Below are 18,477 nucleotides of genomic sequence, written 5' to 3'. Positions count from 1 at the left end.
CCCAGCAAGTGAATCTGAGTTGCTAGGTAGGGAAGCAGACATTTTGGAGCCACTAGACGTGTCCCATGTCGCCAGATGGCATCTTTATGCAACTTGACGCCATTCTCCATCAAGCTCCAGACATCCTTGAAGCATCCTGTTGCATCTGTTTGATATCAGAAATGGCTCGAACTTCCTTGTCATGTTTGAGTTTAAGATGACAGACTTTGGTGTTGACTTTGTTCGTGTTTCCATTGTCATTGCCGCTATGTTTGTTGTTGGCTTGTCCTTCTCTGGCAGGGAGTTTTGTAGCGGCATCTGCTAGTGCATTTGCTCGAGCTGTAGATGTATTTTCTTTTGTGTGTGCTTTAACCTTTAAGATTGTGACTTCTTTGGGCAATGTTAATGCTTCCAAATGTTCTTGGACCAATTGTCCATATTTCACTGGTATTCCTGCAGCGGTTATAATACCACACTGTTTCCACGGTTGACCAAAATCATGGACGACACCAAAACCACAGCGGGAATCAGTGTAAATGTTGGCAGTATGGTCTTTTGCCAGTTTACATGCTTTAGTCAGCGCTTTCAAATCAGCTTGTTGAGCTAATGTTCCTGGAAGCATTTGAACTTTTGCCAGGATATCAACTTCAGATGTCACTGACCATCCAGCTCGTCTCACCCCATTTTCAATTGTTGAAGAAACATCAGTGAAAAGGGTGAAGTCAGCATTTTGCAAAGGAATTTCTTTGATGTGCTGGTCCACTTCCAGCATTGTCACAACTTCTTCACACTCATGATCGTCAGCCTGTTCAGGCGTCAACAAAGTGGAAGGGTTGGACACACTGGACCTTTTCCATGATAATGCGGGGAGCTTTTAAGACTGCTAACCAATTTCCCCATCTACTTGCTGTTACTTGAGTGGCTCTGCTCATTGTCAACAGAGCATGAACAGCATGAGGACGTTTTACTGTTAGCTTTTGATCAAGCACTAGTCAAGCCACTATTTTTACTGCCAAGTAAACTAACTGGACGGCTCTCAAACATTGCCCAAAATCCAGAGCTACATGGTCCAATTTTGCTGAGTAATAGCCCACTGGGCGTTGCTCACCACCATGATCTTGTATCATAGATATGCCTGTCACGAAGCCACTCTTTTCGTTGACAGAGTGAATGGCCTCCCGATGTTAGTGATACCCAGTGCAGGTGCTTCACACAGGGATTTCTTCAGCCCTTTAAATGCTTATTGTGCCTTGTCCGTTCCATCCATTATCCACCGCTTTTCCGGGTCCAGGTCAAGGGGGAAGCACTCGAAGCAAATCAACCCAGACCTCTCTCTCCCCAGCCACCATCTCCAGCTCCTCCAGGGGTATACCAAGGTGTTCCCAGGCCAGTTGAGACATGTAGTCTCTCCAGCGTGTTCTTGGTCTGCCACAATTTGCTCCTCTTGACGTAGAGGAGCAGCGGCTCCACTCTGAGTCTCTCCCGAATGTCCGAGCTCCTAACCCTGTCTCTAAGGGACCAGACACCTTGTGGAGAAAAGACATTTCAGCTGCTTTTACCCGCGATCTCATTCTTTCGGTCACAACCCAAAGCTCGTGACCATTGTTGAGGGTTGGAACGTAGATCGAACGGTAAATCGAGAGCTTTGCTTTTCTGCTCAGCTCTCTCTTCACCACAACGGACTGGTACAGAACCTGCATTACTGCTGACACTGCACCGATCCGCCTTTCAATCTCCTGCTCCAGGAGCCTAGGAGCTTTGTTGTCGGGGGCAATAGTCCCTGGTAGGGTCTTCCAAGGCAAATTGGTCCTCGGTGATGGGCCAGACAAAGATTGATCCATAAAGACAAGGATGAAGAGATTAAGAACAGGGACACAGCTTCCCTTGCCCGGAGTAGGGTTACCGGGGCCCGAAGGAGTAACATGGGTCCACTCTTCCATGAGCCCACCACCTTTGGGAGAGGTAGTAATCCGGGTCTGGTGCATTGTGGATCGGGTGGCAGCTGGGGTGGGGGCCCTGGCGTTCTTATCCTCGGTTACTGAAACTGGCTTTTGGATTGTGCCTTGTCATCGAGGACAATTCTCTCCTTTAGATGAGGATTCCTTTGAAGGAGTTCAAACAGTGGTTGAGCTAATTCAGTGTAGGCATCCACCCATGCACGGCTATAATTGCATAGGCCCAAAAATAGATCCCCAGGGGAAATCCAAGGTCTCAGTAGCTTACAGACTTACAGACATCACATACAACAATCACTAAACAGCAATGGACTAATAAAGTTTATAAAAACATTTTTTAAAAAATGATCTCAGCTCATGGATAGTTTTTGGCTGTGGTGTTTCATGGATTGGCACGATCTGGAATGATTGCTCTTTGCCCTTGTGAAATTTTCTGTCTGAGATAGATAACTTTTCTGCATAAGTTGGGCTTTTTCCAGGCTGGCTTTGTGGCCTTTGTTGCCCTAGTAGTTGAGAAGGGATTTAATGTCAGCTTTGTGCTCATCTTCATTTTTGGAAGCAATCAAAATATCATCCACAAATTTGATAACAACTGATGTTATGTTGGGCATGTCTGAGGGCATATCTTAACACATCTTAAATGTGTTCGCAGAGCTTGGTGGTACAAAGTTGGGCTGTTGTGAAGACCTTGTGGAAGTCTTGTCCAGGTATACTGTTGACCATCAACAGAGAAAGCTAGCCATGGTTGTGACTCCTTGGCAAGGGGGACTGACCAATACCTGTTGGCTTTAACGATGACCGAAAACCATCGGTGTTCAGGCTTCAAATTGTTGAAGATTGTCGAAGGATCGGCCACAAGAGGTGTTAGCTTTTCAGTGCATTTGTTAGCTTCACGAAAATCAATCGTTAGCCGACAGTTTCCATTAGCTTTCCTCACTGGTCACACTGGACTATTAGATATACTTTGTGTTTTGATGAGAACCCCTCGGGCTTCAAGCTGTTGAATGACTGGTTTTTGGGTATTGTCTAGTGCAAGGTGATGCTGTTCCAGTCAGATGAACTGCAGGCATGTCCAAAAGCCCACAATCATTTTTATCTGTGGACCAAATTTGGTGCTCTGTGAGATTATCTTTCTGTAGGCTGCTCAAATGCCAGATGACCTTGCCTTCTTCAATACACAGAGTTGAGTTCAATTGCAGCAATACACCTAAGCCCAGTAGGCAATAAATTCTACCTACCCAAATGCTAGTTTCCACGTCGTATGGTCCAATTGTCATCACAACAGGCTGGGTCGTTTTAATGCTCATATTTCCATCACCAGCTGCTGTAGCTTTAATGGAGTCATTGGTTAATGGCAGGTTGAGTTGTTTTGCAAGTTCTGAAGTGATTATTGTTATTTCAGTGCCAGTATCTAGAAGGAAGTTGATGGCATGATTGTTGATAGTTGAACACACACAAAAGCCAACTGCATTTTGTTGTAAGGCTGCTAGCAGAGGCTGCAGAGAGGGATCATCTAGTTTCCCTGAAATGCTGAATTCATCAGAGTTTGCCTCTGCTCTGGAGACTTATTTCCAATAAGGTCATCAAGTCCTGAGTCATCAGGAGTTGCATTTTGTTGATCTTTGAAAATCTTACATTCTCTTTCCCAATGTCCTTGTTTTCAACAGTAATGACAGTTTCCGAATTTCTTCCCTTGTTGGAAAAATCACCATTATCTCGATTGTCTCCTTGTTTTGTGATTTCCCTTCTATGGAACTGCTTTGCAGTTGCAGGTCCACTGTGTTTCAGAGCTCTAATTCTCACTTCTTGAGCCATCTCAATATCATGTGCCCATTGTACAATATCTCCAAACCTTCTGGTTTGTTAATTCCATACTGTGTGTTTTGTTTTCAGGGCAACAGCAATATCTGGTCTCAAGCCATTGATAAATCCACTCCTAAGAGGAAGAGCAGTGACTTCATCCAGAGGGTCTGACTCAGTGTTGATACCAGCATGCTCTAACCATATTTGTTTGAATCGTTCTTTATAGTCTCTTACTGTTTCGTTGACATTCTGTGTACATTCTGCAATTTTGTTCCAGTCAATCTCTTCTGGTTTTGGGGCTATCAGAAAGAGTGTGATGAATTCCCATTCTTCATCACAACTTTCCTCTGTGGTTCCTACAACTTGATTCACTTGATCAGACAACTCTGTCCGCTCTTTGTCTTTCAATAGGACAGACAAGATCATCACACCATCAAAAGGATGCAGACGATAAATATGCTTCAGGCGTTTTAATTCATCCATTATTTTTTTTTCTGGGGCTTCTATAAATATTTGGCAGTATTTGTGACCACATGTCCATCAAATCAGGAGTGGGAGGTTCATGATAGTACCTGGTTTCATAAGCTTTTTTTTTTTGCCTTTGAACTTGTTTTGCCTGGGATGATTAACCTCCTCCAGCATCTTCATCAGCCTGGTCAGGTTGAGGATTTGGTTGTGGTTGAGTACCACTTTCATCACTTTGAACTGTGACATTTTCACACTTTACCTTGATTGGAGCTAGTCTTTTAGCTTTAGCATCAGGTTTGATTGGTTTTACATTGACTGAGGCTGTGTGAGTGTGAGAACTGGGAATTGGATCCTCCTCGGATGATTCTGAATCATTTTCAGTGTCAGTCGATTCATCATCTGAACCTGAATCTGAATCACTCTCAACATCAGCACCAAAAGCCAGCTTGTTTATATATATATATATATATATATATATATATATATATATATATATATATATATATATAAATAATATAAAATTTAGATTGTGTGCAGCAACAGTTCACGGTCTGAAGAGTATTCCATGCACTGATTCCAGTGCTTTGCTGGGAAAATTCAGTGCTTGGGAAGAAAAGCCAATCTGACCAGCCGCAGGGTGTTATTGGACTTCCATGGTTAATATTTGCTTTTTGGCCTTATGTAGGGTCCTATGAAATTCTATTAATTTAAAAGGATTTCACCATTGATTTATTAGGTTTTTAATTGTTTTATGTTCTTTAAGAAAATAACTAAATTACCAAAATTACAGTATAGCAAATGACTATTTCTATTGAAATTTGCATTAGCAAAACAAACTGTTTGTACCAACAGTTTGTCCTGTATATGCAGACCAGATATTGTCTGCTGCCTGTAAACCTTTCTGGACATCATTATGTTCTGTAAGGAAATAAAACATTTAGCCTACCATTTGCTGATCCCACTCTAACCATTGTTTTACCCAGAGGTATGCTGCTAATCACAGCCTCACCTCAGATTGGAAGAAGCAGGTAATGGGCTTGGAACAAAGGCTGTAATTTTACAGGGGTAAACAGCATATGATGCGATCGCATTGCTCAAAACTAAAGGTCGTTTGGAGAGCCCACAGAGAATGACTTCTGGGCAGCCTCGAAGAGATTCTAGAAAACAGGAGGGACTCCTTCCAAGCCATGCTCAGCAATAATGGTGACAACCTGAATCTGACTGAGGGTATTTTCCTTTGAAGGTGCAGTTTGAAGAACTCTTAAGCACCGAGAAACATGCCTCTGGCCAAAGTCAAAGAGTTAGTTGAAAAGCAAGTGGCATGGTCCTTTTGAGTGGATGCAATTTGCCCAGAATTGCTAAATCCCTCAATATTGTTTGACTGTATGGCTTACATGCCTACCTCATAATGCATGGACATCAGGATTGGCAAACCTGGGTAGTGGTTCCTATTTGGGGGGTAAAAAATACTGGAGCGTGTGTGCCAGTCAAGATATCACACTTCTCAGCTTCCTTGGGCAAATATATGATAGGGTCCTGCATCCAGTATGTACTTGAGTGGTTTGCAGCTGAGTGTGAAACGAGTGGTGTGTATCAGCATCAAGTCTGGTTTTCTCTCAGAAAAATATCATCCTCCTACCTAGTCCAGATAAAAGCATCCAAATATTTTGGGGTCTTGTTCACAAGTTATAGGAAGAGGGGTCATGAGGTCATCTGCAATAATGCAGTCCTTAAACTTAACCACAGTGGTGCCTAGAGAGGCAGGCTATACAGCAGAGTTTTATTTTACTGGTCGATCCGTATTTCCAACCTTAGGTATTGTTAACTATTGTGAGCTTTGGTTAATGGCTGTAAAAACAAAGTTTACAGATACAAAATGGCCAAATGGACAAAATGGGCCAAAATGAAATAAAGTGTACTTCATGATAAGAACAGTCTGTTTTACTACTCATGTACTGATGAATTACACTCTTGATTTTGGTCATGATTGCTAGAAATATATATACTAATGACAATTGATTATTTCTCATGACAGGCTGAGTTGGTTTTCATAACATTGACCAACCCATTTTTATTCTGTTTACCATTAAGGCATTACCACTGGGGGAAATGACTTTTTGAGAATCTGAAATGATCTTGGCTGCAAATACTATAATGGTAGTTTTTTAGCATGTCTGTATGAATTGTATAGGTGACAGTTTAGATATTTTTTAATTAAATGTTTTATTTATTACCTATAATGTTCTGAACTTTCTTGTTATGACAGACCACGAGAGAGATGATAGCGCGTTCCTGTGCCACAATAATTACACACCCATTCCATGGTAATGGTCTTAAAAACCCCATTTACAGATAGTTGGGACAATACTGTAATTGCAATCATAGAAATATGATATGTATTTGTGTAATACATACATACACACACACACACACATATACATGGTGGGCCATTTATATGGATAAACCTTAATAAAATGGGAATGGTTGGTGATATTAACTTCCTGTTTGTGGCCCATTAGTATATTGGGGAAAACTTTTCAAGATGGGTGGTGACCATTTTGGATCCAACTATTGTTTTTTCAATGGGAAGAGGGTCATGTGACACATCAAACTTATTGGGAACAATGTTTTTTCTTGTGCTTGGTTTTAATGTAACTTTATTCTTTCATGAGTTATTTACAAGTTTCTGACCACTTATAAAATGTGTTCAAAGTGCTGCCCATTGTGTTGGATTGTCAATGCAACCCTTTTTTCCCACTCTTCACACACTGATAGTAACCCCGCAGGAGAAATGCTATCACAGGCTTCCAGTATCCATAGTTTCGGGTGCTGCTCATCTCATATCTTCACAGCATAGACAGTTGCCTTCAGATGACCCCAAAGATAAAAGTCTAAGGGGGTCAGATCGGGAGACCTTGGGGGCCATTCAACTGGCCCACGATGACCAATCCACTTTCCAGGAAACTGTTCATCTAGGAACAGCCCAGCTCAGCTCAGACCTGATTCCCATAATGCGGTGGGGCACCATCTTGCAGGAAAAACTCAGGGAACATGCCAGCTTCAGTGCATAAAAGGGGGAAACACATCATCATGTAGCAATTTCACATATCCAGTGGCCTTGAGGTTTCCATTGATGAAGAATGGCCCCACTATCTTTGTACCCCATATACCACAGCATACCATCAATTTTTTTGTTCCAGCAGTCTTGGAGGGATCTATCCAATGTGGGTTAATGTCAGACCAATAGAGGTGGTTTTGTTTGTTAACTTCACCATTCACATAAAAGTTTGCCTCATCACTGAACAAAATCTTCTGTGTAACCTGAGGGTCCTGTTTCAATTTTTGTTTTGCCCATTCTGCAAATTCAGTGCGCTGATCTGGGTCATCCTTGTTGAGATACTGCAGCAGCTGGAGTTTGTAAGGGTGCCATTTGTGAGTAGCTAATATCTGCCAAAGGAATGTTCGACTGATTCCACTCTCCAGTGACATGCGGCGAGTGCTATGCTGTGGGCTCTTGCTGAATGAACCTAGGACAGCCACTGATGTTTCTTCATTAGTGATAGTTTTCTTGCGTCCACATTTTGGCAAATCCAACACTGAACCAGTTTCACGAAACTTGGCAAGCTGTTTGCTAACTGTAACATTGGAGATGAGTGGTCTCGTAGGGTGTCTTGCATTGAAATCTGCTGCAATGACCCGGTTACTGCGTTCACCAGACATCAACACAATTTCTATCCACTCCTCACGTGTTAACCTCTGCAACATGTCAATGGCTGTAAACAAAGACAAACTTGTAAATAAATAATGAAAGAATGAAGTTGCGTTAAAACCATACACACCATTGTTTTTCTTGTGAAATTTCCAATAATTCTGATGTGTCTGATGACCCTCTTCTCATTGAAAAAACAAAACTTGGATCCAAAATGGCCACCATGGTCGCCACTCATCTTGAAATGTTTTCCCCCTCCCATATACTAATGTGCCACAAACAGGACGTTAATATCACCAACATTCCCAGTTTATTAAGGTGTATCCATATAAATGGCCCACCCTGTGTGTGTGTGTGTGTGTGTGTGAGTGAGATATATACACAAACACACACACACAGGTCATAAATATAGAATATGATGATTATTTTGTTTCAGTAATTCCATCCAAAAAGTAAAACTTGTATATTATGCTCATTCATTACACAGACTGATATATTTCAAGTGTTTATTTCTTTTAATTTGATGATTGTGAAACAAAACCCATTCTAAAATGTAGGGGAGATTCACAAAGACTGGGCTGCAGCTAGAGTCAGTACTTAAAGAACAACCATGCACAGACATATGCAAGGGTTTCAGCTGCTGCTTTCCATGTGTCAAGCCACTCTTGAACAAGAGACAGCATCAGAAGCGTCTCGCCTGGAAATCAAGGTCCCAGAGTCTGGAGGAAGAGAAGAGAGGCACAGAATCTAAGTTGCTTGAGGGCCAGTGTAAACCATCAGGTCCAGTGATGGTTTGGGGTGCCATGTCATCTGCTGGTATTGGTCCACTGTGTTTTCTGAGGTCCAAGGTCAACGCAGCCGTCTACCAGGAAGTTAGAGAGCACTCCATGCTTCCTGCTGTTGACCAACTTTATGGAGATGCTGATTTCATTTTCTAACGTGACTTGGCACCTGCACACCGTGCCAAAGCTACCAGTACCTGGTTTAAAGATCATGGTATCCCTGTTTTTATTTGGCCAGCAAACTCGCCTGACAACCTCATAGAAAATCTATGGGGTATTGTGAAGAGGAAGATGCAATACGCCAGACCCAACAATGCAGAATGCAACCTTGGCTTTTATAACACCTGAGCAGTGCCAGACTGACCGACTCCATGCCATGCCGCATTGCTGGAGTAATTCAGATAAAAGGAGCTCCAACTATGTTTTGAGTGCTTTTCATGTTCATACTTTTCATTTGGCCAGCAGTTCTAAACATCCTTTTTTGTATTGGTCTTGAGTAATGTTCTAATTTTCTGAGAATACTGAGTTTGGGGTTTTCATATTGGTCAGTTATAATCATCAAATTAAAAGAAATAAACACTTGAAATATATCAGTCTGTAATGAATGAGTATAATTTTATACTTTTTAAGTATAAAAAGTTTCACTTTTTGAATGGAAATACTGAAAAAAATCAACTTTTTCATGATATTCTAATTTTATGGCCAGCACCTGTGTGTGTGTATAATAATTATTATTTATTTTTCTTTTTTCTTTTTAACATATCAGTAGTAATAAACAGTTCAGTGTTTTTGTGTATTCCTAGTAATCACCCTTAGATTCATGGTCCAGTTTATTGGAAGAGAAGCAAAGTACAGGTCAGTTTAAGTCATACAGCCCTCTACACATACATTACACGTTTCCATACACATACAATTACTCTTTCTTTCTCTCTCTCTCTCTCACTGATATTTCATTTTGCATGTATGTACGTGCTCTGTCACTCTTTTCAGTGGTACCTTTGAGTCCATCCTCACAGTCTACAGAGAAGAGGGAATCCTTGGATTTTTTGCGTATGTACAGATATTGAATTTTAATAATTTGGGCTTTTGGCTTATAGACCACAAATTTGTCATTCTTTCATCTCATCAATAATTTTGGATTTGCTTTTTTGTGTCATATAGTGGCCTCATTCCTCGTCTACTTGGGGATGTTTTTTCTCTGTGGATCTGCAATATACTCGCTCATTTCATCAATACATATGCAGTAGATGACTCGGTAAGTCCATGTAATACCTCCCTCATGCACCAGTGTTGTTTTATATATAAAAACTTGTAACGTGTTTTATGCATTTAAGAACTATTGACTCTTACTTAATAGAAAATAAAACTAATCGAAAGTGTTTTATAAAACAAACCTGAGAAAAGCTAAGTAGGTCTATATCAGTTTAATATTGTTCATGTCTGTCTGAGAGAACCTGTAAACTTATGCTTGGCATGAAAGTAACATCAGTTCATGTCTTAACATGAATTCATTTGGAATGAAAAATAGGGTCTTTTGCGATACAGCGCTGTGCAGTAAAACACCAGTCCCTTCCCATTCCTTCATTTGAAATTGTCTTGTATGAAACAAACAGACATTTCCTTCTTGCCAGAGCCGGAAGCACTGTCATTTTGCGCATGCGAGTCAGTTTAGGAGCATAATCTGTTCAGACTGATGTCAGATATACAGGGGTTGGACAATGAAACTGAAACAACTGGTTTTAGACCACAATTTATTAGTATGGTGTAGGGCCTGGTTTTGCGGCCAATACAGCGTCAATTCGGCTTGGGAATGACATATACAAGTCCTGCACAGTGGTCAGAGGGATTTTAAGCCATTCTTCTTGCAGGATAGTGGCCAGGTCACCAAAGTCGCTCAATAATATTTAGATCTGGTGACTGCGCAGGCCATGGGAGATGTTCAACTTCACTTTTATGTTCATCAAACCAATCTTTCACCAGTCTTGCTGTGTGTATTGGTGCATTGTCATCCTGTTACAAGACACCGCATTCAGGATACCGTGTTTGAACTATTGGATGCACATGGTCCTCCAGAATGGTTCAGTAGTCCTTGCCATGATATGGCAGCCCAAACCATCGCTGATCCACCCCCATGCTTCACTCTGGGCATGCAACAGTCTGGGTGGTACGCTTCTTTGGGGCTTCTCCACACCGTAACTCTCCCAGATGTGGGGAAAACAGTAAAGGTGGACTCATCAGAGAACAATACATGTTTCACATTGTCCACAGCCTAAGATTTGCGCTCCTTGCACCATTGAAACCAACGTTTGGCATGAGTGACCAAAGGTTTAGCTATAGCAGTCCGGCCGTGTATATTGACCCTGTGGAGCTCCCGACGGACAGTTCTGGTGGAAACAGGAGAGTTGAGGTGCACATTTAATTCTGCCGTGATTTGGGCAGTCGTGGTTTTATGGTTGTTGGATATAATCCGGGTTAGCACCCGAACATCCCTTTCAGATAGCTTCCTCTTGCGTCCACAGTTAATCCTGTTGGATGTGTTTCGTCCTTGGTGGTATGCTGACATTACAGTGGCTCTTGATACATCACAAAGACTTGCTGTCTTGGTCACAGATGCGCCAGCAAGACACCAACAATTTGTCCTCTTTTGAACCCTGGTATGTCACCCATAATGTTGTGTGCATTGCAATATTTTGAGCAAAATTGTGCTCTTACCCTGCTAATTGAACCTTCACACCCTGCTCTTACTGGTGCAATTAATGAAGATTGGCCAGCAGGCTGGTCCAATTTAGCCATGAAACCTCCAACACTAAATTGACAGGTGTTTCAGTTTCACTGTCCAACCCCTGTAGGTCACGTCATATAGACAGTGTGAACAGCAGAACAAAAAATCTGATTTGGGCCACTTTTACCTGCTGTGTGAACGTAGCCTTTGAAGAGACAGTGGCAGTGTTTACACGAAAAGAATCTGATTTTAGATTCAGACCGTGGTGTTTGTGTACTCTATGGTTGGGAGGTATCCACGTTTTTCATATGGTATGTAAATATTAACACGGTATATTATGATACCAGACAACAAAAGAAAAGAAAAGTTTGAAATAAACTAAATAAGACAGGCTCTACATTGTTTAAACTAAATAAGACTACATTGTTGTGGTTTAACACACAACAGCAAGTTATTTTCCAGTGAACAAATAGGCTCAAAACACACATTTAGAGGATAAAGCCTACCTGTGTTCTATACCTCATCATATTATTTTTTTCAGCTTCCTTCCTCTATTTTAACCCAAACTCAATGCTGAACATTCAATTGCAGTGGGCTACTGAGCTTGTGTTTTTTTCCCCCACCCATTTTCAGGGTGTGACATCATCAGTCAGTGAACCTCCTGTGGCTCTATTAAATGCACATGAAGGAAGCCCACCCTCAGAGATACTGGACACATTTTTAAATACCCAGTATTTGGTATTACCACGCAAACCTAATGGGCACACCACTCACTAATCTGATTAAATCATAGATTTATTGGTGTGCAACAAATTCTCAGAGCCAGAATTATGCACTTGTGCAGAATTCCACTTAATGTACATGTTACCATAACAACAAGCCTCTGCAGTGTGTCCAGTCTGAGTGAGAGGAGCAGCAGTGTGTTACTTTAGTTTTACTGTCCACACAGTCAGACCTGCAAGGTGACCAAGTCCAGAGGGAGGGAATGAGTGATTGAGACACGCTGGTCTTGTGCACGTGCATCAGGCAGAGAGCATTGTAGTATTTCATCTTTAGGAAAAAAAAATGTTTCCCTCCTGTGGAATTATAAAGCTTCTTATTGACTCAAAAACCCCATCACAGTAAAGGCTAGTAGAAGAGAGGCCCACTATGTGAGTTATCAGATACAGGTGTTAACATGGCTATTATTCTTCTATTTATAATATAATTTAAGTTATCACCCACCTTGTGTAGTTGGATAGGAAACAATCAGAATGACCTCAGTCATACTACTCTATTCCATTTGAGGTGTATATATGGATCTTTTTATTCCAATTTAGCTATTAGTCTGATTAACAGATTGTTAGGCTGCATTTGGATAATCAAATTGTTTGAGATTGTCATAGCATGTCCTTTACTTTTGTTGTCATTTATAGATGAGTCACACAGGTGAGATAAAAAACTGCTCTCAGGCTGTGACAGGGGTGAGTAACAAGATCAGGACCATTTGGACAAACTGCCAGCAGCATTTGCAATTTTCAGTCTAATATATTTGTTTTTCACATTTAGTTTTTCGCTAGTATGCTGACTTATCCCTTTGTGTTGGTGTCCAACCTGATGGCAGTCAATAACTGTGGGTAAGTAGTGCATTTTTTATCACTTCTTGGTTTTTAGCTCTTTAGCGGTTTGAATAGAAAGTTCTTCTTATTGTACTTTATTAATACAGCTCTTAACTCAGATCATGGCATAATAAACCACTGTACACTAATTATTGCTCTAGGTCTTCATTAATACTGGTCTATATTTATACACTGCACTTCAGTGATATACCAATCTATGTTTTGTTCCATATTGTTTCTTGACACTTTTGCATCAGCTTGCTCAATTCTGGCTATGGCCAGGAATTATGTAAAGATGCTTTGTGACAAACACCAAGTGCTTTATAAAAAACATTTTCAACTTTGTTTTGGTCCCTTGTTAAGACATTTAATAATTACTTTCATTTTGTACTTGTGGTGACTTAGGCATGTATGCCTTTTTTAAGGGTTTGATTATTGCTAGGTGATTTTTTCTTAATTAAGGGTGTCACATTAGCGCGACAAGTAGCATCACTGTCACACGTCTTCAGGTTCCCAGGTGAGTTTCCTCCTGCAGTTCATAAATGACATACTATTATGGGGGATTGGCTATTCAAAAGTGTCCATAGTTGTGTGTCTGAGAAAGAGATGCCCTGAGATGGACTGGTGTCCCATCTAGGATTTGTTTCTACTTAGTACCTAATTATTCCTGGATGATTTTATCGTCCATATAAATAGTTTTATTCAAACTATATATTAAAATATATTGTGCTATTAAATGATGCTTTGATTGTTTGTCTGATTTGCAGAAGTAGATAACACTGCTGCCACTTGCAAAGGATGTTTTGTTTTAGAGGACTACTATTTATGACCAGTCTCCTCTTTGAAATGACAAATATTAAAAAAAGTGATGCACTTGTTCTAGGTTGGCTGGGGGTCTACCACCCTATGCTGGCATCTACCCAACCTGGGTTGACTGCTGGAGGCACCTGAGCAGAGAGGTTAGTAATCTTACATTTACTCACCCATTAAAATATAACCCAGACTTTTGAAAAGACCTCCAATTTGAGCAGTCTATATGATACTCTTATCTCTCTGTGTCTCTCATATAGGGCAACATGAGTAGAGGCAACAGTTTATTTTTCAGGAAGTTACCAGTGGGGAAGATGTACGCCATTGACCAGAAGCGCTTTTACTGAATGAGACAAAAACTGAAGTCTAAAATTCTGTTATTATAAAGGAAATGGCCTGGAAATCCTAATCCACTTGTTTTGGAGTCTTTTATTTTGAGTCTCTCAGCTTCCAGAAAATGTCACATTTTTCATTAAATTCACATGCAATGTTTTGGAAATATAAAGAGCTTTATTTTAATAAGTAGAAGTTTGTATTCCTATTGTTTAAAAATCTGGCTATTGATGCTTCCAATACCTCCCTACAAACAAAAAAAAACAAATATATAATTATAAAAATAATGACCTGATTTCTGGTTTCATTTTCTTATCCCATGTCCCAAACCCCCATTGATTCATGTTTCTGATTGGAAGATATTCACCAGTAAAGATGTTGATCACCAAAGTATCTTCGATATTTACTGACTGACTGATGGATTAAATAGAAATATTCCTTCTGTGATCAAATTGTGCATGTTGAAATCATTTTTGCTTAACGGCAGCCCTGCTGCTTTCGGGTGTACGTGTCTGTCTCTTAAATCTGGCTAACCTGAATTTGGGTCTAGGTTTAGGCCTTAGAGTGCACGCAATTAATTGCTAAGCAGAAACTTTCAGTCTAAAGAATATAAAGAAGTCACGTAACATGGGCTAACTGTTGCCCTGCCTTCTTTGTTCTGTTGGAATGCTTCTGGGTCCAATATTTGTATTAACATCCTGATTGAGCTTAATAAATGAAGTATGGCTTCCTTGCCCTGTTCACATGTCCCTTCTCTCATGTCATTGTACGTATGAATTTGTTAGTGTAATTTTCTTCTGTTGCCATACAGGGAAAAATTCAGAGCATTTTGGTTTTTGGTAAATGTCTTTGAGAAATATTTAAAGACCCATGCAATGGAAAATCAACATTTCTGCACATTTTTTGTGATATATAAGCATTTATGAAGATCCAAAATGTACTGTTCCTTGTTCTTCTCAACCAAGATGTACCAACTGGCCATTGAGTTGTGTATCGCTGTTAATGAAGTCACAAAATCAAATCTTTACATGTATTGCCTTATCTAGTCATAACCATTTGTAATTTGTAAATGCAAATCTTTAATAGGGAAAAAACACTTATGTGAAATTATTTCATTAAGTGTGCAATGTGGCATGACATTTTCTTAAGAGGGTTTGGAGCCTTCAATACGCAATCATTGATTACTAACCATATTTGTGCTTTGTTGATAGTTACATTCTTTTATCTCACAATGTTTGAAAAACAAAAACAGTAACAAATTTATGTCATTGAAGAGCCAGGCAGTGAGTAAATATGGAATTATGTGAAGCAATGTATTACAGTTGTAATTCTCTTTGGTTTACGCCTGAAGCAACTACCAGATAAACTATTTTGGTAAGCAAATTAATCTACTTATGGTGTTTTACTAATGGTGAAAACGTACACTGATTTCAAAATATGCAGTTTAAATATTTATTTTTTAGTATTTCACATGCATTTGCTAGTCAAACAATCAACCACAGTAAAAATGTGAAAAAGTGCTTTTTAAATAAGTTTGCTTGTCAGTTAATTGAGCACTATAAATGATTTGTCATTTAATTTACAATGACAGGTGCTAATATTACAGATGTTTGTCTGATGAGCTTTGTCATATCACTCAATATCCGGTAGTCACAAGTGAGTCTCTCAGGAAGTTTTTGATTTATTAACTTTGTTGAAAATATTTGTGTTCTTTTGTGTAAACAATTCATATATTTATCTTCTGTAACTCAAATGTGTTTTTTGGATTGTGGGAATAAACTGAGGAAATGGAAGAAACCCATGCACACGTGAACACACCAGGACCTTGAAGCTGTGTGGCAGTGACTCTACCTACAGGTGCTGCTCACATATCATGAAAACGTTGATTTATTTCAGTAATTTCATTCAAAAAATGAAACTTGTATATTATACTCATTCATTACACACAGACTGATATATTTGAAGTGTTTATTTCTTTTAAATTGATGATTAACTGACAACCTATGAAAACCCCAAATTTAGTATGTCAGAAAATTAGGAAATTACTTAAAACCAATTAAATTTTTTTTTTAGAAATGCTGGCCAACTGAAAATATGAACATGAAAAGTATCAGCATGTACAGCACTCAATACATAGTTGGGGCTCCTTTTGCCTGAATTACTGTGGCAATGTGGCATGGCATGGACTCAATCAGTCTGTGGCATTGCTCAGGTATTATGAGAGCCCAGGTTGCTCCGATAGTGGCCTTCAGCTCTTCTGCATTGTTGGGTCTGGTATACTGCATCGTCCTCTTCATAATACCCCATAGATTTTCTGTGGGCTGCAAGTTTGCTGTCCAGTTAAGAATAGGGATACCATAATCCTTAAACCAGGTACTGGTAGCTTTGGAAGCATGGAGTGCTCTAAAACAACCTGTTAGACGACTGCGTTGACCTTGGACATCAGGAAACACAGTAGAGAACACCAGCAAATCACATGGCATTCCAAACCGTCCTCAAGAAACTTGGATTCTGTCCCTCTCCTCTCTTCGTCCAGACTCTGGGACCTTGATTCCCAAAGGAAATGCAAAATTTACTTTCATCAGAGAACATAACTTTGGACCACTCAGCAGCAGTTCAGTCTTTATCCCAGGTGAGACACTTCTGATGCTGTCTCTTGTTCAAGAGTGGCTTGACACAAGGTAAGTGACAGCTGAAACCCATGTCTTGCATACGTCTGTGCATGGTGGTTCTTGAAGCACTGACTCCAGCTGCAGTACAGTTTTTGTGAATCTCTCCCACATTTTCAAAATATTCTAATCATCTGAGATACAGAATTTGGGGTTTTCATTTGTTGTCAGTTATAATCATCAAATTAAAAGAAATAAACACTTGAATTATATCAGTCTGTGTTTAATGAATTAGTATAATATACAAGTTTCACTTTTTGAATGGAATTACTGAAATAAATGAACTTTTTCCTGATATTCCAATTTTAAGACCAGCACCTGTATTGTTCTGGCATGTTCCCCATTACCCATTTAATTAACTAGAAATTTACACTGGAACGCTACTCATTCTACTCGCACTATTTCATCACAAAATTATACAGACAACGCTGAAATTGGCTTTGTTTTTGCCAGTTTCAGCGGTTACAGACAATGTAAGCATGAAAGAATGTTCCACCTTAAATTGTGTAGTGGCAACAGTGATGGTACCGTATGAACATGACTTTCATACTGTGGAAATACTACACATTATCTCTGTCTCAACTGTTTATTGTCAAAATGTCCCAACATTCTGAAAGTCTGTTTGTAGACAGATAATATAAATATATATATATGTGTATGTATGTATGTGTGTGTGTATATATATATATATATATATCTGTATTTGTACTAGATCTGTATTTGGTATGTGTATATGTGCTGGCTCAAAGTGATTAAGTACTTCAAATACCCTCCACAACATCCAGTTAAAATTAGGGTCCCCATGTGGATAATTTCAGCAACCTGTTACCAGTGCATCTGTTGACTAGAAGTAAGTCAGTATCAGTACAGTTAATTTATCATTAATAAATATATCAGCAGACTCTCAGTTTAAGTGTGGGACCTAGGGTTTAGGGTTTTAAGTAAGTGTGGGACCTATCATTTAGGGCTTTAAATAAGAGTGGATCCTAGTGTTTAGGGTTTTAAGCAAGTGTGGGACCTTGAGTTTAGGGTTTTAAGCAAGTGTGGGACCTTGAGTTTAGGGCTTTAAATAAGTGTGGGGCCTAGTGTTTAAGGTTTTAAGCAAGTGTGGGTCCTAGGGTTTAGGGTTTTAAGTGTAGGATCTAGGGTTTTAAATAACTGGGACCTAAGGTTTAGGGTTTTAAGTAAGTGTGGGATCTAGGGTTATAAGTAACTGGGATGTAGGCATTAGGTTTTTAAGTGTGGGTCCTAGGGTGTAGGGTTTTAAGTAAATGTGGGACGTAGGGTTTTAAGCAAGTGTGGGATTTAATGTGCAGGGTTTTAAGTAAGTGTGGGATCTAGGGTTTAGGGTTTTAAGTATGTGTGGTACTTAGGGTTTAGGGATTTAAGTATGGGATCTAGGGTTTAGGGTTTTACGTGTGGGTTCTAGGGTTTAGGGTTTTAAACATGGGATCTAGGGTTTCAAGTAACTGGGACTTAGGGTTTAGGGTCTTATGTAAGTGTGGGTCCTAAGGTTTAGAGTTTTAAATAAGAGTGGGACCTAGGGTTTAGGGTTTTAAGCAAGTGTGGGACCTAGGATCTGGGCTCTTAAGTGTGGGACCTAGAGTTTAGGCTTTTAAGCAAGTGTGGGAGCTAGGTTTTAGTGTTTT

At 39.8% G+C, this 18,477-nt stretch overlaps 1 protein-coding gene across 1 annotated transcript in view; it reads left to right on the top strand.

The window, feature by feature from the left end:
• Positions 1-15,879, top strand: part of LOC136676221 (mitochondrial carrier homolog 2-like) — a 68,487-nt gene extending 52,608 nt beyond the window's left edge. The window contains exons 6-13 of the mRNA XM_066653068.1: positions 6,472-6,529; positions 9,500-9,551; positions 9,687-9,746; positions 9,858-9,951; positions 12,834-12,881; positions 12,967-13,034; positions 13,900-13,975; positions 14,087-15,879. Of these exons, the coding sequence (XP_066509165.1) occupies positions 6,472-6,529; positions 9,500-9,551; positions 9,687-9,746; positions 9,858-9,951; positions 12,834-12,881; positions 12,967-13,034; positions 13,900-13,975; positions 14,087-14,173 (543 nt within the window). The 3' untranslated portion in view covers positions 14,174-15,879. The remainder of the gene's footprint in view (positions 1-6,471; positions 6,530-9,499; positions 9,552-9,686; positions 9,747-9,857; positions 9,952-12,833; positions 12,882-12,966; positions 13,035-13,899; positions 13,976-14,086) is intronic.
• Positions 15,880-18,477: the final 2,598 nt, after the last annotated feature.

This window comes from Hoplias malabaricus, chromosome X2 (genome assembly GCF_029633855.1).
Source record: "Hoplias malabaricus isolate fHopMal1 chromosome X2, fHopMal1.hap1, whole genome shotgun sequence".
In the NCBI taxonomy this organism is placed as follows: domain Eukaryota; kingdom Metazoa; phylum Chordata; class Actinopteri; order Characiformes; family Erythrinidae; genus Hoplias; species Hoplias malabaricus.
Note: the sequence above shows the minus strand (reverse complement) of the source record. Positions and strands in the feature narration are given on the sequence as shown.